This window comes from Monodelphis domestica, chromosome 2, assembly GCF_027887165.1.
Source record: "Monodelphis domestica isolate mMonDom1 chromosome 2, mMonDom1.pri, whole genome shotgun sequence".
In the NCBI taxonomy this organism is placed as follows: domain Eukaryota; kingdom Metazoa; phylum Chordata; class Mammalia; order Didelphimorphia; family Didelphidae; genus Monodelphis; species Monodelphis domestica.
Window position 1 is genome coordinate 174,895,394 of NC_077228.1, and position 23,903 is coordinate 174,919,296.

The 23,903-nt window shown below is 38.3% G+C and overlaps 3 protein-coding genes across 14 annotated transcripts in view; 1 reads left to right on the forward strand and 2 right to left on the reverse strand.

The window, feature by feature from the left end:
* Positions 1-2,766, forward strand: part of SYNRG (synergin gamma) — a 99,257-nt gene extending 96,491 nt beyond the window's left edge. For 7 of the 11 annotated variants that reach the window (XM_007481904.3, XM_016430351.2, XM_007481908.3 and 4 more), the window contains 3 exons: positions 459-569; positions 963-998; positions 2,107-2,766. In XM_007481904.3, coding sequence (XP_007481966.1) covers positions 459-569; positions 963-998; positions 2,107-2,238 — 279 coding nt within the window. In that variant the 3' untranslated portion in view covers positions 2,239-2,766. The remainder of the gene's footprint in view (positions 1-458; positions 570-962; positions 999-2,106) is intronic. The other 4 variants (XM_007481905.3, XM_056816433.1, XM_056816434.1 and 1 more) reach the window with 1 other exon arrangement.
* Positions 2,767-5,951: 3,185 nt separating this feature from the next.
* Positions 5,952-7,588, reverse strand: DUSP14 (dual specificity phosphatase 14). Its single transcript, XM_003340203.4, has one exon. It carries the CDS (start codon positions 7,586-7,588, stop codon positions 6,992-6,994), a length of 597 nt encoding a protein of 198 aa, XP_003340251.1. The 3' UTR covers positions 5,952-6,991.
* Positions 5,952-23,903, reverse strand: part of TADA2A (transcriptional adaptor 2A) — a 112,695-nt gene continuing 94,743 nt past the window's right edge. For both annotated transcript variants that reach the window (XM_056816436.1, XM_056816435.1), the window contains 2 exons: positions 9,695-9,787; positions 5,952-7,679 (listed from right to left, as the gene is read on the reverse strand). In XM_056816436.1, the coding sequence (XP_056672414.1) occupies positions 7,596-7,679; positions 9,695-9,787 (177 nt within the window). In that variant the 3' untranslated portion in view covers positions 5,952-7,595. The remainder of the gene's footprint in view (positions 7,680-9,694; positions 9,788-23,903) is intronic.

Below are 23,903 nucleotides of genomic sequence, written 5' to 3' on the forward strand. Positions count from 1 at the left end.
TTTTTTGGTTGGCCAGGAGGGTGAGAATAGAGAGTACATTTTATTGTATTGCCCCCAAAATTGTCATAGTTGGCTCAGTTGATGAGTGCTGCTAGGAGTCAGGAAGATGACTCTTCCTTAGTTCAAATCCAGCCTCAGATAAGAGGTGGTGGGACCTGGAACAAGTCTGCCTTACTTGTACATCTATAAAATGAGCTGGAGAAGGAAGGTGGCAAACCACTCCAATATCTCGGCCCAGAAACTCCAAATGAAGTCGCAGACAGTAAGATATGACTGAAATGAATGTACGACAATGCTAAAACAGAAAACGGCTATTTGGGCAGAGGTAGTTTGGGGCAGAAATCAAAGGAAATGCGTACTGCCTGAAATGATAGTAATTATGAGTAAATTCAATTATGAGATTTATTTTGCAGTTGGAATTGCTGAACTTTTAATAATCTGTCTCACTGTCTTTATAGCCAGATGAAAACTCGTTGGATTTCTCATCCTGTATGCTTCGCCCTGGGATTAAAAATGCTCAGGAACTTGCCTGTGGGGTATGCCTACTGAATGTCGATTCAAGGAGCCGAGTAAGTCCCAGGCGTGACCATCCAGAATTAACTAAAAAGTACTGTTTCCAAAGTAGAGGCTCTAGCCAGTCTTTGTGGTATCTTCCTCACATGTGTGGTGTCGCCAGAGACTAGAATTTTTATAAAGCTCCAAGGAGACAACAGTAGTACCATTAGGTTCTCTATAAAGGGCACCTGGGAAAGCATGTGTTAAATACTAGTTTGATTTAAGGGGAAGGGTTGGTTGGTTGGTTGGTTGTTTTTTTTTAATTAATAAACTTACTATTTTCAGTGTATTTAGCCAAGGTACAGAGCACAATGGGGCTATGAAGAAGGGTCAAACATGAAACAGTTTGGAGGTAGGCAGACATGTTGGAGAGTCTTGTTGACTTTTTGGTTTCAACATTATTTCAGAATGAAGAGAAACCTGCAGAAGAGCATCCTAAAAAAGTATGAACCAGTCACATCTTTTCTTAGTCATCATCTTAATTATGTATGGAGGGCTTATTGGATGATTCCACTGCCATTCTGAATTGTTGCTATCATGAATCCTTCAGTCATTTTTGTTGCTGTAATGTTTAATCAACTAATGTGTCTTTGTGACTTCCCTCCTGTCTTGTTTTGCATGCTTGTTTCTCATGATTGGTTTTTCATAGAATTATCTCTTCCTCTGATGGTGTGCCAGGCAATTTTATGGCCAACTTATGGAGAAACCATGGAAGTTGTAGTAATCAAGTTGGACTTGCAAAGCTAAGAGTAGTTCAGGATTTGTCCAGAGGCTGTCAGATTCCAAGATCAAAACAGTTTGTGTTTTTAGGTTTGTAGTGGAGGTTTTAGTGCCTTAAATAAATTGCCATTCATCTCTCCAAGAATATTAACTAACCACAGCAGTTAACTGAAGGCAAGACTATTCTTTATCTTCCTTGCTAATGTTACCCGTGGACATCTTTGACAAGTCAGTCTTATCTGAGAGTTGTACTAATAAGTCATTTTTGATAATAGTGACTGTTATGAACATTCCTGTTATATAGTAATTACTTTAGACTTACACTGCTTCAGACATCCCTATTGGATCAGCCCTCAATAGCATAAAAATCCATTTGGGGTTCACTTCAAGTTTTAATATGTTGAAATTAACTGAAAGTTGTTAGGAGATTATATGCAAGTCAAACTATTAGCATTAAGAAGAGGACCCTCCCACTAAGTGAAAGCAGGGATGTTCTGCCACCCAGCAAATTCAAGTCACTGTGGCCCCATGTAACTTTGTGCAGTTTTTCTATACAAACATTTGCCATCTTTTACTGAAAGCCAGTTTATTGGCAAGAATCTGTTCCTTTTGAGCAGAGAAATAATGCTGTGTCATTTTGGCTTTTACAGACTGGATAGCTTTGAAATCTTAACATTTTGGCCACAACCCTTCTTCTACAAACCTCAAAGAGTTCTAACACCCCACCTATTTCTTTTTAAGGAAGTGTCAGTCTGCCCAGTTCTAATGCAATTACTCCACAACACTTACTCACCTTTCTTCCCTCCCACCTCGATCTTTTTGTCTCTATAGGCATTCAATTCTGAAACGGACAGTTTCAAACTGGCATATGGAGGACATCAGTATCATGCAAGCTGTGCTAACTTCTGGATCAACTGTGTAGAACCCAAACCTCCTGGACTCATCCTGCCAGACCTACTATAATGCCCTCCACCAAGAAGCACCGGCTTTTTGCTGCCGGGCCCCAAGGTAGCAAAGGAACCAATAAATGAATACTGCAAACTCATCTCCACAAGTCTGTATGAGGAACTTCCCAACAAGTACAAAAGGATATAGAGTCCAAGCCATTACAGGTAACCTGACTGCTGGTCCCACTTAGGATTTGGGATAAAGTAATTAACATTCTTTAAGAGCCACCCCATGACGCAGAGCTACTGATCAGAGAAGGCAGATGATTCCCCTTCTGTATTGACCTTACCTTAACCTTGCCCAGACTATGTTGGCACCACAGGTTTGCAAAATCATTCTCTTACAATATTTTAATGTATAGATGATCGTTTTTCTCTAAGGAAGCATTTGCTGCTTACAGTTTCAAAACTGAATAACTGACAGAATACCATTATAGGACTAGAAATTATGAAAATGCTAAGTCTACTTATTTATACAAAGAAATATTTGTCCTGTGGATTAAAAATGCATTTGTTTATTGTTTAAATAAAGGATTAAAAATAATGTTTGGACTAATGGCTAGATTTGTGGCTAGTGCTGTGTCAGCTGGAAGTCTCAGTAAACTTGTGCCGTTGTTATGAAACCTCTCCTCTCCCTAGTTTCTAGAATAGAATCTGCCAAAACCGTATCTCAGAAATGTCCAGACATCTCCATAGGGAAGGATATTCACATTAGCATGGACCACCACCCCCAATCCTTGTGCATCCATGTATGCATCCTTCTAATTCTTCTCTGATGTGATGATGTCCCTGTCCTGAATCCCACCACCTGTACAAAGCCCGGGACCAAGAGACTTTCCTGGAAGAATTTGTATCAGCAGGACTGTGTATGCACCTGGATAGTATTCAATTGCAATAAGTGCTTCCCAAAGAAGACTATGAGTGAGGATCGGATCCACAGTCTTTGACTTCATGGAGTTACAGATACAACTTTCTTAAAACTATTGGAGAAGAAGAATTGTATTTGTGGCAAGAGCTTCTGACTTCTAAGCCAGGGAAATTCAGGAAGATTAAAATCTAGTCTCATGTGAATTTTCTTTGCCTTATAAACTGAAAACAGAAGGTATGAAAATGGAGAATATACTGGAACAGTCTCACTGACCTACAGATGAGTTTTTTTTATAAAAGGCTAATTTTAAATCAAACTGAAGTACCTTGGGTGGTTGTAATCCTTTTTTCACTGCCCTATTCTTAGCTTGGATTGCTACAAACAGGGTACATAGCATTGCCTGTAATGGCATTCATATAATTACTTTATTTTTCCCTTCCCAAGACAGACCATAAGAGAAACTATTTTGCTTTTTAACTTTACACACTGGGCTTTTTATGGAAAAATCAGTTTTGTTGAATTCATGGGGCTCTGTCCTTTGACTCCAGTGAAAAGAATACATCAAAGTATTGATATGAATCAGAATAAAACCATTTTGTCCCCAAACCAAATCAGTACTAGCTAGTATGTCATAAAAGGCCAACCTTGGTATGATAAGACTAGACGTCACCTATTAGTATAAACCAAGTTCCCATAGGTTAAACAGATTCCTAACAGGGCCTGCCCATGTACCTGTAAATAGATGCCAAGTGCATCATTTAAACTCTAGAATGAGTCCACATCTGATTGATCTAGTAAATTCCATAGTGTAATTATCAGGATAGCAGAAAATGCCATTGTCAACAAAGCTTACAGTCCCTGTGCTATTTCTTTTTGTACAAATGCTCAAAAGGACTACCACCCTGTGACGGCAGTCCATAGTAAGTAAAGCCATTCTTTGGCTTCTGTTCGCCATTAAGCAGATGTTTCTATATCTTAGACATATCCCAGAAAGCTATAAGTGTAATAACTTGATATATACCGTGGCCCTGCCTGGGAAGTACAGAAGCAGAAACCAATCCACGGCATCAAGATGCCTTCTGACGTGAAGAGCCGGAATGAACGTCTCCAGCTCCCCACGGATGTCAGGAGTGCCTTCTACTTGTTTCTCTGCTTGCACGCCCTCTTCACTAAATGACTCAGGGCTGCTGTGTTTACTTTCACCTCGGTGATTTCTCTGCTTAGTCCAGGGCCTGTGTCCCTGGAAACTGTAACCAAGGCGACTGATTTCCATAGCACGCATTGTCAAGACAGCTTTACTTCACTGCTGGCGTGAAGACTGACGAATATGCTTTTCTAAAATTCTGGCATTGTACGTTGGTTTCTGATTTTATTGCTAAGACAGTTTCTTCTGCACACCGGGGTGACACTGTTGATGTCATCTCTGAAAGGATCTTTTCAAGCCAATGCTGCTTGCAGGTTGCATATTTAAAGTTTAATATTCATTTTATATTTTTATAGATTATATTTTTATATTTGTATATATATATTATCAATTTTTTGAAGATCTCTTATACTTGCCTTTTAATCCCTCTGTTCAAAGTGTTGGAGATAGTAGTGTATGATAGTATCACGTATGGAGTGCTTCATTTGCTGTGTAATACCTAAATTGTCCCTAAAACATTTTGGACCACTCAACTTTGTAAAAGCTGGGCAATCCCAGGAGATTAAAGAAATGACACTTTCCTTGGAATACCATCTAGGGCAGATGAGCTTTCTAGTGTTTTCACACACAACTTTTATTTGGAATTTTACTTGCTAATCCGAGTATTCCCATTCTACTCTGAATAATGGATATGGCTTACAAACAGACCTGCCAGGTGAGCTTTCTGGTGACAATGTAATACATCCTCATATGCTATGAGGTAGGCATCAATGAACCAACTGAAGTTGGTGAAATATAACCAAAAACCAGTCATTGTCTTGTGCTATGTCTGGAAGTTTTTTGTATTATCAAGTATGGGGAGCTTTTCTGTCAACAATTATTCTGCATTAATTTTTTTTTTCAGGAAAATGAGCAAAGCTTTTGCTATTTTTAGATCCAATCCTTTGAAAACACAAGTGCTTAATCCTGGAGAATGACCCAAGCTTTCAATTTATGGCCTTTTTACATTTAGTATTAAGATGAGGCACAAACTCAATCCAATTATTCATGAAGCTAAATTTTTCTATAAACTTTTTGACAAATAAAACAGCTTTAGCCCTACTTCTCCAATATCTTCACCAGAGTTTTCTTTGAAAAACTGCTACCCTAGTCACTGAAAGAATAGAGAGACAACTTAAAATCAAGAATGTCACAAATCTTTCATGCTGTAGAAAGATGACTATTTGGGGTTTCAATCAAGAGTTGCCAAACCTATACTTTCACACTCAGATTCATGTCCAGTAGCAAAATTTGTTAGCACCCCGCACCCCTCTGCTTCTCTCTCTTCCTGCTCTAGCACAGGCTCTGCAGCAGGCCTGAGAACTCAGAGCCTCAGCAGAAGAAGGGTTATGGTGAAAAGCCATCTCCCTAGGCAGGGAAGAGATGTTTTATTGATAGGAGTGGATGAACAAAGACTAAAGGACACAACTGTAGCTTCCTTATCATCTCAGACCCAGGAGCAAAATCGAATCTGGAAAGATGTGAAACTAGGTAGATTAGGATTAGGGTTTGTCTGACTATGTGACTGCTCCCAGGATCATGGGAAAACAGTTCATTTAAAATGGCAGGTGTTGAAAGTTCCACAGAGCCCCCCCTGGGTTGTACAGTCCAATCTTAGTCATTGAACAGGTTGCATGACATTTTCTGAAATTAAATCAAATGCAGTCAAGAAAAGCAATTGCTGTTTATAATCTTTATTGACATTTTTACGATTCTGTTTTTGTTTTGTTTTGTTTTTCCATATAAGTATAGGCACTCTTTCTTTTTTTTTTTAACATACCTATATTGGAGGGCCTAGTGCTTTGGAGCACTCCAATTCACAATGGGCTGATGAGAATAAGGCCTTCTTTTCTGAACACACATTATTCTCAGTGTTCAGCAGCACTTGTCTGAGATATTAATATCTGCCCATCTGCAACAGTGTGAATGGGTATACATGACTCAGTTGAAAAGCCTGTTTTAAGTATTTAAGTTCATAATTTTGTCAGAAGGGCCATATTTTACCACAATCTTTCTTTTACCATTACAAGAAACAAAAGTGAATCATTATCAAGAAAACTAAAAATCTGCCTAATAAAAGGTTAAGCTTACGAGATTACTAAAAATACTAATATAATCCAGAATCACTTTAGTGACTCCAAGACAACTCTGCAGCAAATTTCATTATCATTACTTACACTTAAATAAAAGTTTACTTATTTGAAGTTGCAGGTTGAGTAAATCATAAATGCAAAAGAATATAAGTGACCCACTGAAGACTGCAGCATTATATAAATTTCTCCTAAGCAGCTGTTTTAGTTGGCAGCCTTGAGTAAAAAGCCCGTGTCTGAAGGATTGATCCTAGCACAAAGTGATTGTCACTTTGAATTGAGCTCAGGTACCTGCAATGGTGTCAAAGGCATAAGATTCAGGGGGAGGGAGAGCAAAACCTGTCATTCAATTATTTATCTTTCAAATTGTCTAAAAATGATTAAAAGCTGGATAAAGATTTCTGTAAACACTATTTCAAAAGGTTACTTTTAAAAAGGTCACTAGCAATGCAATGTATCCCTTCCCCCACCCCCCCACCTCTTAAAATAGACTTGAACACCCACTGTAAAAAACACTCGAGGGAGAACCACAAGTCCATCATGTGAAAAGAAAGGTGTAGAGGGGAGCAGACTGTGTGTAGCAGATGCTGGTACTGCTCAATGGGGCTGCTGGGCAGGCTGCAGTGGCCTAAATCCCCCAGTAAGGCATCAGGTGTCGAGACTCTTTCTCATAAACGTCTGGGACAATGCCATAAGGCGTCTGTACCATTTTAACTGTGGACTTCCCAAAGAGCTGACGCTCGTAGTCTATCAGCTGCCTCCAGAACCCCACGTTAGGCCTAATTACGGGCCTCCGGGCTTTGACCCAGTTGTATGCCTCCAACAGGCACACGCTGTGGTACTTCATCAGGTAAGCGAGGCAGAGAGTAGCAGAGCGGCTCACGCCGGCCGCACAGTGCACCAGGGTCGCCCCATGCTTGCGGCTCACGCTGTGGATCTTGTCAGCCACGCTGTCAAAGTACAGCCCGATGGGGGCGTGGGGCATGTCGGCCAGAGGCACTTTGACATATTCAAACTGAGGCCAGTTGAAATTGGGGATTTCGATGGTGGCATTGACGATGCAGGTGATCCCTCGGGCCTGGAGGAGGTGGCGGTTGGAAGCGACGCTGCCCCTGCCCAGGTAGAGAGAAGACGTGATCTGGGCGATGCCTCCGAGCTCTCCCTCGGAAATCATTCGAGGGGCCATCAGAGTCCGTGGTAGTGTGCTATGACCTCTGGAGCTCATGAAGACACTAGCAATCACACTTGCATCCTTGGGGGGCAGCCCACCTCTTTTTTCTTCCACCAAGAAACCGGAAACTATCACAGCCTCGTTCCTGCAAAACAAACGACTGTCAGTGCATCAAAACAGTAACTCCAGAAAGCCTGTGGCTGAATGACAAACGTAAGAGAACTTCCAGGATGATTCTTTCCTGACTACAGACAAATCATTTTCTAACAAATAGAAAAATCTATGAACAATGAGAATGATCACATTTAAACAATTCAGGTGCAGATTGATGATCCTGGAGAAAAGGCTCTCCCTTAGAAGATATGTTGTCAGCAGACACAAGACAAGGAAAAGAGATGCCCAACTCCCTACTAATGGAAAAACTATTCAGAGACAGAATAGAGCTCAGAATGATAGGATCCCACACGGAGAGCCAGAAGGCACCCAGAGTCATCCAGTTTACCACAAGGCCCTGTAGATCCTGTGACTTGCCCAAGGCCGCCCATGGGGCAGAGCTGGAATTCTATTTAAATCCAAGTTCCCCGATTCCAAATCCAGCATCCTTTCCACTTTATGCTGGGAGAATGGCATTTCCAGGGTTAACAAGGATGATGGCTTTTTAATAGTCCTTTATGAACAGTCCCCCTTATGGGACTTTTTTAAAAGAACCACTTTGAGTCAAAAGATATGAACAGGCAGTTTTCAGAAAAGGAATCAAAGCTACCTATAGTGATAGGATAAAAATGCTCTAAATCAGTGTTGATTAGAGAAATGTATATTAAAGCAACTGTGCAGTACCACTTCACACCTGTAAGATTGGCTAACATGACAGAAAAGGAAAATAACATGCAGAAGGGGATGTGGAAAAACAGACACACAAATGCATTGCTGGTGGAGCTGTAAATAGATCGAACCATTGTGGAGAGCAATTTGGAACCATGCCCAAAGGCCATAAAACTGAGCAATACCACTACTAGGTCTGTATCCCAGAGAGCTAAAAGGGAGCAGTTCTTTTTGTGGTGGCAAAGAAATGGAAATTGAGGGGAGGCTCATCAATTCAGAATGGCTGAACAAGTATATGATGGTGGTATGGGATATGATGGTGATGGAATACTGTGTGCTATAGGAAATACTGAACGGGAAGCTTTCAGAAAATCTGGTTAAGACTTAGATAAGCTGATGCCGAGTGAAGTGAGCAGAACCAGGAGAGCTCTGTACACAGTAACAGCAATACTATACGATGATCAGCTGGGAATGACTTGGCTATTCTTGGCAACACAAGGATCCAAGACTCACCATGATGAAAAATGCTAACCCTCTCCAGAGAAAGAATGGAGGGAGTCTGAATGCAGATCAAAGCATACATTTTCTACTTTATTTTTCTTGCCTGGGGGGGAGGGGGAATCCTGTGTTTTCTTTTGCAACTTAGCTCTATGGAAAAATGTTTTTCATTACTACATATACATATAAAACTGCTTGCCTTCTCAGGAAGGGGAGAGAGGGAGAGAATTTATAACTCAAAATTTCAAAACACTAATGTGTAAAAAAAAAAATTCTAACATGTAATTGAGAAAAATAAGAGAAAAAAGCACCACTTTTCTTTATTCTGTAGTAAGCTGTGCCATATTTTTGTTTGTCTTGCTGAATACAAACGTTTTCTGAAATCCATTTAGTCTAGCATATTGTGTAGGGTGTAGACATTTTACTCAGTTTAAAAGGGAAACTTCTCCAGGAAAAAAAGCTATAAGGACTATTATACCCCTGACATTTTGGGCTAACCATGGTTTCATGCACATAGCATGTATGTATATATCTTTACTTTCCTCTGTCAACTGTAAACCCTGGGCAATTCCTCAGATAAATGAGTTTGGGGGCTATAGATTTCACAAAGAATAGTCTTTACTATAGAATTTTAGGTATATATCAGCTCTTTTCACACTTCAAATTAATTCAATTTAAATTAAATTAAATCAATTAAATTCAAATTAAACTCCATAAAGATCCTGCCACCTGGCTTGTGGTGGGAGGGGAAAACAGGGAGCAAAAATTGAATCCACACCCAGGGTAAAACCAAATAACCTTAGAATTAACAATGAATAGAAGCCATCTATGTCCACTCACTTGCAACGAAAGCTGTGGTGTGCTCAGAAGCCCTCCTTTGTATGTGGAAAGTCCCAGGTAAGCAGGGTTGGTCACAGTGGCTACAAACTGGAGCTATATATAAAGACAGCAATGAAAAAATATGACTTGTTTTTTGTAAACAAATAAGGAAATCATAGGATGCAGGTGGCTAGTAGAGCCCTCAGAGATCACTATTTCCAAGTAAAAAGAGCACCTACTTGAAAGAGAATTTATGCTAAACCAGATTTGATGTGGATTAACCTGGCACCGTACAAAAGCTTTCTAAATGCAAACAACAAAAATACCGTAAGGAATACCAGCTATTTAATACTCGGATTTTCTGCAACATCATAACAAGAACATTATAATACGCAGTGTTTGAGATGTCATCAAATAACTTCAAATGCCTAATGTCAAAAAGAATAGACAGTTCATTCAGGACACATCAGATGTCATCAGTGGAGATCTTTTAGAAGTCTATTTTTTGGGGGCAGCTGGGTAGCTCAGTGGATTGAGAGCCAGGCCTAGAGATGGGAGGTCCTGGGTTCAAATCTGACCTCAGACACTTCCCAGCTGTGTGACCCTGTGCAAGTCACTTGACCCCCATTGCCTAGCCCTTACCACTCTTCTGCCTTAGAGCCAATACACAGTATTGACTCCAAGATGGAAGGTAAGAGTTTAAAAATAAAGAAAAAAAAGTCTATTTTTTAACATTTTATTAAACAAGAAACATGGATCATTTCAATTGACAAAGTTAGTAACTTTACATTGAAGTTAAATGTAAAATAATAATTTTCCAAACTGTACCCAGTAAGTTTTTTCTCATTTAGTTTACTTTCTCATGTGGGCCAGTTAGTGTGTGTTCCATTCTACTCGCTTCATTTTGCATTATTTAATAAAGGCATTTCCAGACTCCTCTGTGTGTTCCTCCTGTACTGGATCCTAACTGCATTATAGTGTCTCATCATATTAATGGGTGAGATTTTCCCTAACTGTTCCCCTGCAGAAGGGAAGCTCCTTGAGAAAAGGCTGCTTCATTATTTGGCATTAACAGTTTAAGATCTTTGCCTAGAAGAGCCCTTTCATGTTTGCTGAAGTGTTAAACATGTAAAGTGAATCTTGTCGTGTTTTAAACTACCATATGAGCAGCATCCCTTGCTTGCCTACCAGCACTTCTTCAAGAAGACGAGTAAGACCACACCTTTTAGAAGCAAACGATGCATCCCCTTCTCAATAAAAATAATAAAGCTTATTAAAGCTGTACCAAAAAGATGGGTCTTTATGGAAAAATGTAAAGCCATGCAGCTCCATTTCCGAGTTGGGTGGCCATGAATCATTTATTAAGCACTTGGCTTCATCATGGAAACCACTGGAACATTCCTCCTTAACTGGGCACTGTAATAAGCATCTTTCTATAGCCAAACACTGCCCTGACTCTTGAGAATTTTTCATAGGTCCACTTTCCTCATAACACCAATATGGTTACCAACACATATCAGGTCCTTTTTGTCATTTAATCCCTCCGCAGCTTCCTTCCTCCTCTGTAAAGTGACTTTAGGCTCCTGTCCCCGGCTCCCCACAGGCTGTATACAAGATGGCCTTCTTGATCTCTTCACATAAACCAGGGATTCGGGCTCCCCAAGCTAATCCCTTGAACTTGGGTGACTTTTCCATGTCTATGCCTGTCGTCTTGATGTTTTTACTGTTTCATGTGCACAATTGGCCTCGATAATATCGGAAGCCGAGTCACAAATAAACATCCACCAAAGGCCTCCCCCCTGTCCTTTGGGTGACCCATAATGCTGATACCACAGAGACCAAATATTCCATGAGTCACAGCCATAAAAACATTGGAAAATTACTCTTGTAAAGACTACAGCTTTTTTCATCCCCCAACAGAAAAATGGTACAAGGATCAAAGTGAGCAGAGTTCCCAAAAATATTGCAAACGATAACAACCATGAAAGAATGCTCCAAATCACCAATAAGAGAAATGCAGATATAAACCTGAGATTTCACCTAACATCATACAAACTGGCCTCGAAGACAAAAGATGGGAATAACGTCAAAGGCGCCTTGGGAAGGTAGGCACACTAATGCATGGTGGATGGAACTATAAGTCAGTACAGCATTTCCAAAGCGATTTTGAGTTAAACAAAGAAAGTGGCAAAAACATGCACACTGACCCAGAGTTCACTATTGGGCTTATAGCCAAGGAGGCTACTAATAAGACACTCACCATATACACCAAAACATTCATTCATACCAGTGATAACACAACAATAGCTATCCATGGACAGGAGAATAGCTACACAAATTGTGGTACATGAATGTAATGGAATATGACTACTATAAGAAACGTATTTTCTACATGTAATTGAAAAAATCAAGTTAAAAAATAAAACTAAAAAAAAAATTTTTTAACCCTTACCTTCCATCTTAGAATCAATACTATAGCAGTAAGGGCTAGGCAAGGGGGGTTAAGTGACTGGCCCAGGATCACACAGCTAGGAAGTATCTAAGGCCACATTTGAACCCAAGCCCTGCTTTAGGCTTGGCTCTCAATCCACTGAGCCACCCAGCTGCCCCTTAAAAAATAATTTTTTTAAAAGAAACGCATGTGATGAATACAGAAAAGCATGGAAAGATATACATAGACACTCAAAAAAAGTGAGGTAAGAAAAGCCAAGAAAACAATACAAAAATAAACTGAAAACAAAGAACAATCACAGCTCCAAAGAGAAGACACCCACACATCTTTGGAGAAGTGGGACACCAATGGGTAACAGCATGCTGAAATTACAGACTATTTTGATATATTGATGTTTTGCTGGGGGAAGGTGGGTTCCCTTAAAAAGGATACATTTGGAAAATTTTAGTGATATAAAATTATTTTGAAAATATTAAAAGATGTTTTATATCATAAGAAACAAACATGATGAATGTAGAGAATAAGAAGACACAAAGCAAAACAGAAAAAAATACTATAATGTTGGAAAAAAAATAATCAAAACTGAATGCTGTGAAAGTATGATGACCAAAAACAGATCTAAGAAAGTACCTCCCCTATATACTCTGAAAAGGCTAGAGACAAAAAGGACCTACTTGTACAAAAACATTTTGAGCAGTCTTTTTTTAGTGTCAAAAGAAGTGGAATCTGACAGTGTGTTCACTAACTGGGGACTAGCTGAACAAGTTGTGGCATTATGGTTGTAATGGAATACTCTTATGCCATAAGAAATGACAAACAGGATGAGTTGAGAAAAACCTGGAAAATCTTATATGAACTGATGCCACATGAAGTGAGCAGAACCAGAAGAGCATTATATACAGGTAACAGAATTATTGCACGATGATCAACTGTGAAGGGCTAAATTCTTATCAGCAAAGCAAGATTACAAGATAATCCCAAAGGATTCATGATAAAAAAATTCTACCCACAGCCAAAAAAGGAACTGTTGGAGTCTGACTGCCCATCAAAGCACACCATTTTTCACTTTATTTCCTTTATGAGTTTTTTACTGTTTGCGTGATATGTTTCTTCTTTCACAGCATGAGGAATATGGAAATATGTATTGCATGACAGCACTTGATATAACCTATATCGGGCTATTTACTGTCTTGGGGAGAGAAAATCAAAAAATGTCAGAACAATAGACAAAAATTATTTCTACATGAAATAGAAAAAAAAATTTCTTAATTTTGAAAAAAGAAAAGTCTGCAGACTAGGGGTGTGTACAATGTCCAGTTGTTTTTTTTTGTAATTTGTTGGTTAGTTTTGCTGAGACTTCACACCTCTTATAAGTTCTTTTGTTTGTTTGTCTTAATGGCTCTCTGGGAGAGAATCAGGTGAAGGAATACAATGGGAAATGTAGATGATATAAAACAAAAGATATCAATGAAAACTTAAATTTTTAAAAATCTTTTTTGTTTCAAAGAAAAGCCTGAGCTTATTGAAAGCCCTGCACAATTTCACAAATACAATCTGCCCTTTCTTTTCCTCCTACCATTTGACTCTGGGTCCACTGAAGTATCAATCCAATACTGATAGACCATCTCAAAGGGCTCTCCATCCATAGAAGGGACAAAAGGAATCCTCCACCTATTTGGTTTTTCCCTGTGGGGTATAGAGAAGGCAACTCCTTGTGCAGTACTACGTAGCACAGTCCTCAGCAGCTTTACAAATGCTTGAATTGAATTCAGTTTCAAACTTCAGCTTGTCCACACCCTCCCTAAAATAACAGCATCTAGACGTGAAGGCCACATTTCAGATGCAATCCAATCAGTTCAGACTTCAATGGGAATTGTAGTTCCAGATCCCATGTCTCTGAGTGTGGCTATTTTGGTATTCGTGTCACACTCTCAGGACATTAAAATTCACAGATCTTTTTCCCATAAAATGTTGTCTAACCATGCCTCCCGACTTGTAAAACTTAGGAAGCTGATTCTTTGAATCAGTAGAGCTATGAAGTGATCCATATTAAATTTCACCTTATTAAGATTCAACCCATCCTTACAGATCCCTCCCAAAATCCTCTTGAATTCTGGGCTTGTCATACGCTTCTGCCCAACTTCATGTCAACTGCAAATTTGTTTTCATTACATAAAAATTTTAACCTTTTTTCTTTTTAAGTTTGAGCCAAATTCCTGCCTTCCTTCCCTTTCCCTTTGCCCCCAGCTAGCAAGCAATCTGATATAGATTTTACATGCGTAATTCGATGGCAAATTTGACAAAACATGCCAACTATCACAGGACCCCACATGAATCCTTGAGCTGCTTTACTAGATATCTCCATCCAAGGCCTTTTGAAAGATTACTAAAAGCCCACCTCCGGATAGAGAGTCTCACAGATCCAGAGTAGAGACCAAGACATTCAGGGAACAAATTTTATTCTTTTTTCTCAAACTGGGATTGGGGTGGGGAGAGGGATTGGAGGGAGAAGATGGTAGGAAAAGAAAATATATCTTTATTTGAAAATGAAATTTCATTTTTTAAAAATCTGCAATTCAGTTTATCCTCTTCTTAGCACTCTTCAACAGCAGGAGATAATGCCTACTCTGATTTTCCCACAAAAACACAAAGTTTAAACTTGAAAGACAAAAAATAATTTTTAAGTTATTTCAATAGAACAAGAGGCACATATAATATTTTAACTGGCTGGAAAACTGGCATCAATACACAAGAGAGGATGGTTAAAGTGAGGGCAATTTTTCCACACCTCATAACAAACAGAAATTGTCACATGGGAACATCTGAATCTTCTCAGCAATTAAACTTAGGTGTGGGCATGACTTTCTATACGAATGAGTTCTTTACCAATGCAAAAGAATGCAAAAGAAAAAAATAGTAATCAGAGCCATTACAGTTTGGAGGCCCATTCCTGGCACTTCTAAAAACTCCTGTTTATAAAAAGCAAAGTAATGGAACACAGATGAAATCCTCATCACAGGTCCCAAGTCGAGGGAATTTTTTTAACCCCTCAGTCCTAATCATAAAGGAGTTAAGTTCATCCATTCTAATCCATGGCTGAGACATAAATTGCCCCTTTAATTCAATGCCCCTCAATGGAACATTTAATAAGATTCCTATTTTGTGCAAAGTACTTTGCTAGGCCTTGGACACAAAAGGAAGGCCAATCTATCTATATCTTGGGAAAGCTTCCATTGGAGATTTAGCATATAGAAAGTGAAGGAAATACAGGGTCAACTGAGAAGAGACAGAGCAAAGAAGACATCACAGAATCACGGATTTAGAACTCAGTCTGAAAAGGGAGCTAGGTGGTTGAATGACAGAGATCCAGGCTTGGGTTCAAATATGGCTTCAAACACTTCTTGTTGTGTGACTCTGGGCAAGTCAATCCCAATGGCCTCTCCCTTACTGACCACTTAGTAATACCAATTCTAAGACGTTAGGTATGGATTTTTTTTTTTTTTTTTAGTAAAAAGGCTTCCTATAGTAGGTGGCAAATGACATCCTCCAGCAACATACAAAGAGGCTACCATATAATGTGGCTGTTGTTTTTTAAGTTTTTAAAACCATCTTAAATAATTTCCAGGCATGGAAGACAGACTGTAAGGCATGGAGACAACAGATGAAATGCTGAGTTGCTAAGAACAGCAAGACCAGCCAAGAAGAGAGTACAAGAATAAGCATTAATAATTCTAGAAAGGTAGGCTGGAGCCACAATGTGGAGGGCTTGAAATACCAATCTGAGGATTCTGCATTCCATCTTCCAATAAAAAAGAATCCCTCTGAGCAGGGAGCTGACATGATCAGAGATGTACTTTAGGCCTATTATTCTGGCAACTGTGTAGAGAATGAACTGAAGAAAAGGAATTGGAAGCAGTTAAGAAGCTATTGTAATAGTCCAAGGAGAGCTGATGAGAGTCTAAACTAGGGGGGTGAACTATGTGGAAGAAGAGAGAATAAATATGGGAGATGCCATGAAAATAGTAGGGACTCCAGTCCAAGGATCAAGAACAACTCAAGGCTGCAAAATCAAAGCCACTAGGCTAGTTATCAAGGAATCTCCACCTTCAAATTTACAATGAGGGGAAACATACTACTTTTAAGATGCCACCCATTCTCCTTTTGGATTATTTTCACTGTCAACAAGTTCATCTTTATATCATGCCTGAACTTGCCTCACTAGGTCATTTCTACTCATTTATCCTAGTTCTGACTGCTAGGGACAAAGAATATAGGCCTAGCCTTTTTACCACAAGACAGACATCTCAGTATTTGAAGATAGTTATCTTGATTCCTTGCAGCTAAAGATCTCTGGTGCCTTCAACCAGTTCTGGTAAGGCACAGTTTCAAGTTCCACTGATGCTGGCCACCCTCTTCAAGAAACAATCCAATTTGCCAATGCCAATTCTAAAATATGGTACAGAGAATTAAATAGACATCATATGAGTCCAGCACAGTACAGCTAGATTATTACAGCCCTCTCCTTTAATCTGGGCCCTATCCTGATTCAATCCAAAATCACAAAAGCTTTCTTTGGGGGCAGGGGAGGATCAGGAATGGGGAAGGGGCCATTCCCACAACACTGTGTTAATTCATACTGATGTGACAGTCCACTAAAACTGCCAGGTGCTTTTTCAGCAGCTCCTGCCTGGCCATGGTTGTTCTAACCTGTGTTTGTGCAGCTGACTTTTGAATTCAATTAAAAGACTTTATATTTATCCCTATTAAATTTCACCTTATTAGATTCAGCTTTTGCCCTTTCCAGTTGACTTGTATTTCAATTCTGTCAAGTAATCAATTAGCTATAATTTGTGTCAACCCAATATTTGGTAAACAGGATAAATCCATCCTAATGAGGTTCTTTTTTAATTAAAAAAATATAGGTTAATCAAATTATTGTTTAGGTTAGTGATCAAGACTTAACCTTGTAGCACCTTTACTGGTAAGTATCCCAAGCAATGACCCTGGTAAGAAAGCTAATGCTGGGAGAAGGGGTGCCTTATTCTCAATGGACCACTGGGCATGAATGCTTCTATCACTGACCAAGTTTATTTAAGGTGTAAACCAAGTTCAATTTATTCTAATAACTAACTTGTTGAGTTCTGATAAGGAATTCTGGGCAACAGGAAACTGAAAAGAAAACAGACTATGAATCCTCAGGGCAGAATCCAAGTTAGACAGTTAGGACACCTGTTGGTGATCTTCTGTCTAGTATAGAGTGCCAACAAACCTGTTTAAAATGCTAATCTGGTCCAAAGGTTAAAAAAAGAAAGAAAAAAGCTTCAGGGGAACATAGATTAGTAGGCTCCTCTTCCTTTGCTACCTCTGAAAGAGAGCAAACTCAAAATGGTGGCTTGCCCTCATAGTAAACAAGTAATGGAACTAGGAAGTATTATGGTCTAAAGACCTGGAAACTGTGTAAACTGCTTCTTTATGTGACTGAAGAATAGGATTGCGTTTTCATTTGTTTTGTAGCAACACTTTTTAACAGTGATGAAAAGTTCCTTAAATGCAGAAGAAAAAAGTAGGATTTCCTTCGAAAATCCCTGGACTTGATTGAACTGTACCAGATGTTTGAGTTTTTACTGCACTTGTTCAAGAAGTGAAATACTGCCCTGAACTAGTGAAAAAAAACCTCAACAAAGGTTATTTCCTCTCAAACTTGTGGAAACAGGAGATTGAATGGCCATTCTACCTACTGATTTTGCCATCTGTGGTTAGGTTTTATAATGTAACCTAATTTTAAATAAGAAAGACAGGTACAGCTTAAAAAGAGATCACAATTTTTTTGTCATACAAGCTAAAAAAATCCATTTTGATTTGACAGTCATGACATGATTTGAATGACAGATGAGAGGTTTGTACTGGAAATAGAAATCTTACCTGTTACAATAATCAGAGGAATCCTAGTTCTTGAAGAGTGAACATTCCTCCTGGTAGAGGACACCAATCTCTCTTAATTGAGCATTAAATCAGCAAGATCAGGAAAAGCTTGCAGTTGCTGTCCATGGTGCTCAAGAGAAACAGGCTTGAGCCCTCTCTGGCTCTCACAACATAATGAAGAGGGAATGCAATTTTACTTCAAAATATATTTTCAGGTGGGAGGAAGAAGGGGCATGGAAAAATGTCATCCCACGCATTTATTTTAACTAGATTCTTAGGAAAGACTGCTCAAGCCAGCAATGATGCTGATCACTTTTAACAATAAACATCAAAACACTAAGTGCTAAACAAAATATGAAACTGAGTATTACTCACATAAATTTAAATAATGTATAAATAAGTAACAATTACTGATAGTTTCATGAATAGCAGAACTTCTGGGATAGTCTAACAAGCCCAGTGGTTAATACTGATAAACTACAGTGACTCCTATATCACAAATGAGGGGGGAAATCTACATTCCTGAAGTAGTGACCAGTCATGCTATCAAGTGGAGGCTATTCATTTTTTGTCAAAACAACTAAGCAAATCAGATCATGACAGTGAAACTCCTTCCTCAAATCCAATAAGACTAAACTGTCTATGAAAGAGATAAATGTATAAAAGATTGCAAATTAAGGTCTCAACTTTGCAATTTTTTTTTTAAACACTTACCTTCTGTCTCAGAATCAACACCATGTATTGGTTCCAAGGCAGAAGAAGAGTGGTAAGGGTTAAGCAATGGGAATTAAGTGACTCGTCTAGGGTCACACAGTTAGGAAGTGTCTATGGTCAGATTTGAACCCTAGAACCTCCTGTCCCTCTCTCAATCCACTGAACCACCCAGCTGCCCCCAACAAGAAGCTTTATGTTTGCAAATTTCAATGTATATACACCATGTATACTAGAGCCTACATTATTTCTTTTACATCCTGAAAACACCAAGTAATCTCCTTTACTCTCAATTAACTAAATTTCTCAAAATTATCTAGCTCTTCAAGAAAACAGCTGTAGCTTCAGGCACTTCCTAGCAGTGTGATCCTGAGCGAGTCACTTAATCCCAATTACCTACTCCTTATCACTCTTCTGTCTTGAACCAATTCTTAGTATCAATTCCAAGACATAAAGGGTCTTTAAAAAAAAAAAGAAGGAAAAAAAATTATCTGTGAACATCCATGAAGAGGGAGCATGGAATTGTGGACAGAGAGCTGTATATCCAGTCAAATGACCTGGCATGAGTCCTGCTGCTTATTAGCTATGTGAAATCACTTAACCTTTCAGAGCTTTGGGGTCCTTACTGTAAAATGAGGATTAAATGAGATAACGTGTAAGATTGTATAAATAAATAGCTGTTATTAGCTATTATTTTTATAGTTATAATATTTTCCTCATGGGGTTGTTGTGAAGTTCAAATAAGATAATGTATGCAAAGCATTTTGTCCACTTTAAAGTGCGCTATAAATTTCAGCTGTTTTAATTATCCTAATCCACTTAGTGACTCAGTGTAGCACAGTTAAGTTTTCCATAAAATGAACTTCAGTTAAATAAATTCATTTTCTCCTCTGACTTCCATTTTTAAAAATCATAAATGTGTTCCAATAGAAATGTTGTCTTGTACATGTTAAATTAACACAATTTTGCAAACCTTAAATCACACAAAGGAAAAGAGTATCTTTGATAAAATATTAGGAATAGTACTTGAGATATTAAATTATAAATTATATTAAAATAAACACAAAGATTAAATGCTGAAAATAAAAATCAGTACAGTCCCAGACACTCTGGCAGGACACACAGTCCCACAAACTGTTCCCAATATAAAAATGGTAATCCTCAAAGCTATAGCAGTTTGGTAAATGTGTGTGTGTGTGTACACTGCATACACACGTTTTATATTTATTTACATGTGTATATGTAGGTAAGTATGGTATGCATGCATATGCATGTGCGTATAATATACATACTTTATATGTGTATTTGTGTATAAAACATATATTTAAACACACCAGCTTTGAATAATATCTCAAACTTTACATTTAAGATAACCATCTTCCTTTTTCCTTTCTCTATCTCTCCTCATCACTTTAACTGATTAATTTCCAAACATTTCTATCCTGAAAATGTCTGCTGGGCATAATGTTACATGTGAACGTAAGGATATACTGAGACACAAAACAAAAGCTCAAAATACCCGATGCCTGCTTAGCAAAGAAAGGTGGCCCTCATCTGCTGGAATACATATTCAGCCACTGCAGCCACGGCAAAGTAAACAAGGCCTGTCTAACATTCTCATTTCAACTAGGGTGTCCTAAGCCCGGGCTCTGGCCAGCAGTCAGCTTTAAGAGGTACAGCTAATGGTGGTAGCAATGATAATACAGCAAGGAGAGCGGGGTAGCATCAGACTTTTAAATTCTGTAAGTTTGAGATTGGCGATTCTTCAATAAATGTGCCTTGGAGATCATCCCTCTCCTTCCAGCTGGCCAAGTCTGCAACCTAAGGCACCTACAATTTTTCCTTTCCCCTCCCGAACTTCCCCTATCCAATCAGTTGCCAAGTCACTTAACTCCTCGGTGCCTGGGTCTCCTCCCCCACAAAATGAATGAGCTGGCTCTGGGCTCCCTCCTGTCTCTCATACTCTATGATCTCAAGCCTGCCTGAGATCACTACCCGAGCTGTTTCCATCCTGTGGATCAGTACTCCGTCTCCACCTTTCCCGACTTTTTCACATTATTCCTCTTACACATTCTCTATTCCAGCCTAATTATCCTACTTGTCATTCTCCAAACAAAACATCCCATCTCTCATTTGCCCCGCCTATCTGGAATAGGACCCCTCCATTCTACCTGTTAGGATGCTCAGCTTCCTTCGAGGTTCCACGCTGGTGGCATTGCGATAGGAAGCCTTTCTGATTCCCTAATCCTCAAATTAAGACTTATTTCAATGTTATATCTAGAACAGCTAGGGAGCTCAATAGATTGATTGCCAGGCTTGGACAGAAGGATCTGAGTTCAAATATGGCCTCAGATACTTCCTAGCTGTGTGACCCTAGAGAAGTCACTTAGTCACAATTGCCTGGCCCTTACCACTCTCCTGCCTTGGAACCATACTTAGTATCAATTTGAAAACCAAAGGTAATAAAAATAAAAAGGTAATAAAAATTTTTTAAAAGCCATAGGTAAAAGATCAATCCTTTCCAGATTCAGATTAAACCAGTCAGGGGACTAGTCAGGGAAAAGAACATTTAATTCCTTGAGTTTACAATTTGATTACATAACCAAGGTTAGTGACAACTAATCTAGACCCTTAACAAAAATGTACATACACCTGAAAAACATGAATCAATAAAGGTAGGGGGTGATGATAAACATCAAAGAAAAAGGAATTGAGAAATGCAGAAATGCTACAACTATGCTTCATCCCTAATGTGAACATTAATCTAAATTTTAAAAATCACCTGCTGCTAAATAAGATATCCTCCTTTGGGTGTGGAAATCTGATAAACTTAGAAAATACTCTCAAGGCTCCACAATTAGCTAAGTCTAAACCTGTTTGGTGGTAACTGGAAACCAATTTGAGCAACAATCTATAAATCTTGTTTTTAAATGTTCAAGGAGTAAACTCTAAAATTAAAATGTGATTCATAGATCTAGATGCCTAATTACATGGCAAACTTTGATTTATATAGGTCAGGATAACTAGGAGAAGTAAAAAGAAGAAAGAAACTTAGGTAAGCAATACAACCAAATTTTGAGTCTGAAACAAAATAACTCAAATCTGTTGGTTTATTGAAGACTATGAAATCACTGAAGAATTACATTTTTTCAGAAGCTGACTTCTCTAAGTATATCATCTTTATTATTTTAAATGGAGGCCAAAAAGGTGCCTCTTTCTGGATAAAAATAAAGTCCACAGTATTTAAAAGTTAACAGGCAATAGTTAATGTAATCATTCTTTGATGAAGACATCAAATTTTTTAAAACCAACTTTCCTAAAAGATAACATTGTTTACTACAAGTACTAGAGTGTTATGAAAACAGTCAGCAGTACATCTCAAGTGACAATTAAGCTACTTCTATCCCATTAAAAGAAATCCCAAAACCATTCTTGGCCAAATTTCCTGTCTCCTGGGGTAAAGAATTTAAACCACTGACTCGATGAAGACAACTTATGATCTCTGCTCCTGAGAGACTCTTTGATGAAGAAAACAAGTAACTCTTTGAAAATTTGGTATTCCTAAAAACTATAAATTACATCAATTTATGTAATGAACTTTGTTAACCAACAAGAATCAAAAGAGAGAAAAATGTGCTGCAAGCTATTCTATCCCCAATGAATTCTTGATTAATTAGTGATTAATCAAAATGAGATGATGCATGAAGTTCCTTTTATTTATCTGGTTCTCAACATACTTCACTATATTTGAAAGCAAGTCTTTTATTAGTTACTAAAATATTCCCAAGTCATTACTCATACCTTTGGGTAAGAGCAATGGTTTTTGGTTTTGTTGTTTTTTTAAAAATCCTTACCTATTGTCTTAGAATCAATACCAAGTATTGCTTTCAAGGCAGAAGAGTCGTAAGGACTAGACAACTGGAGTTAAGTAACTTGCCCAACATCACACAACTAGTAAGTGTCTGAGGCCAGATTGGAACGCAGGACCTCTCATTCCCAGGCCTGACTCTATCTACTGAGCCCCTAACTACCCCACTGTTTAAAGAATAGCTAGCTCTTCAGACAGCCTCACCTCTATACCCTACTGTACTACTAAAATAACAAACATTAAAGTATGGAGCCTAAAAAGCAATATTATTTAAACTGAATAAAGCCCTGGGTATTCGTTTCAATTTTTTTTTCACAAGAAACACCAGACAATGGAAATATAAGGTCAAAAGCCATTCCCCCAATATGTAAATGGTCAAAGGATATGAAAAAAAAATCTGCAACTTTTAGCAACCACATAAAAGAATACAATAAATCAATAAGAATTTAAAAATAAAAATTTGGCTAAGATAGCCATACCCTTTGATCCAGATAAATATTCTATTGCTTGGTCTATACACCAAAGAAGTCAGTGATAGAGTGTCTGATTTTTTTTTAAAAAGACATTTAAAAAAGTTCCCTACACAACCAAAATATTTATGGCTATATCTTTTGGAGTAGCAAAAAAAAACCTGGAAAAGTGTTGTCCATCAATTGGGGATAGCTAAAAAAATAGTGATGGGGGCAGCTGGGTAGCTCAGTGGATTGAGAACCAGTTCTAGAGATGGGAGGTCCTAGGTTCAAATCTAACCTCAGTCACTTCCCAGCTGTGTGACCCTGGGCAAGTCACTTGACCCCCATTGCCTAGCCCTTACCACTCTTCTGCCTTGGAGCCAATATACAGTATTGACTCCAAGATGGAAGGTAAGGGTTTTTAATAATTAAAAAATATTTTTTAAATAGTGATAGATAGATGTAATGGAATATTACTATATCATAAGAAAAAACAATTATGTTGAATAGAAAGAAACAAAGGAAATCTTATTATACAAACTGTTAAAAAGTGAAGTAAGCAGAAAGAAGAAAATATACATGACAGCAACTAATATAAGGAAAGAATCACAATCTTAAACACTAAGAATTTACAAAGAATAAGCATGATCCCAAAGAAGAGATATAAGAAATCTCCTGCCCCACTCTGCACTTCCTTGCAAAGGTTGGGGAGGAAGTTCACAAATGTGGAACATCACTTCTATTTTTTGATATTTTTACCATGTACTGATTGATTTTTGCTGATTGTTCTTTTCCTTGTCTTGTTTTCTTTTTCGAAGTCTTGGG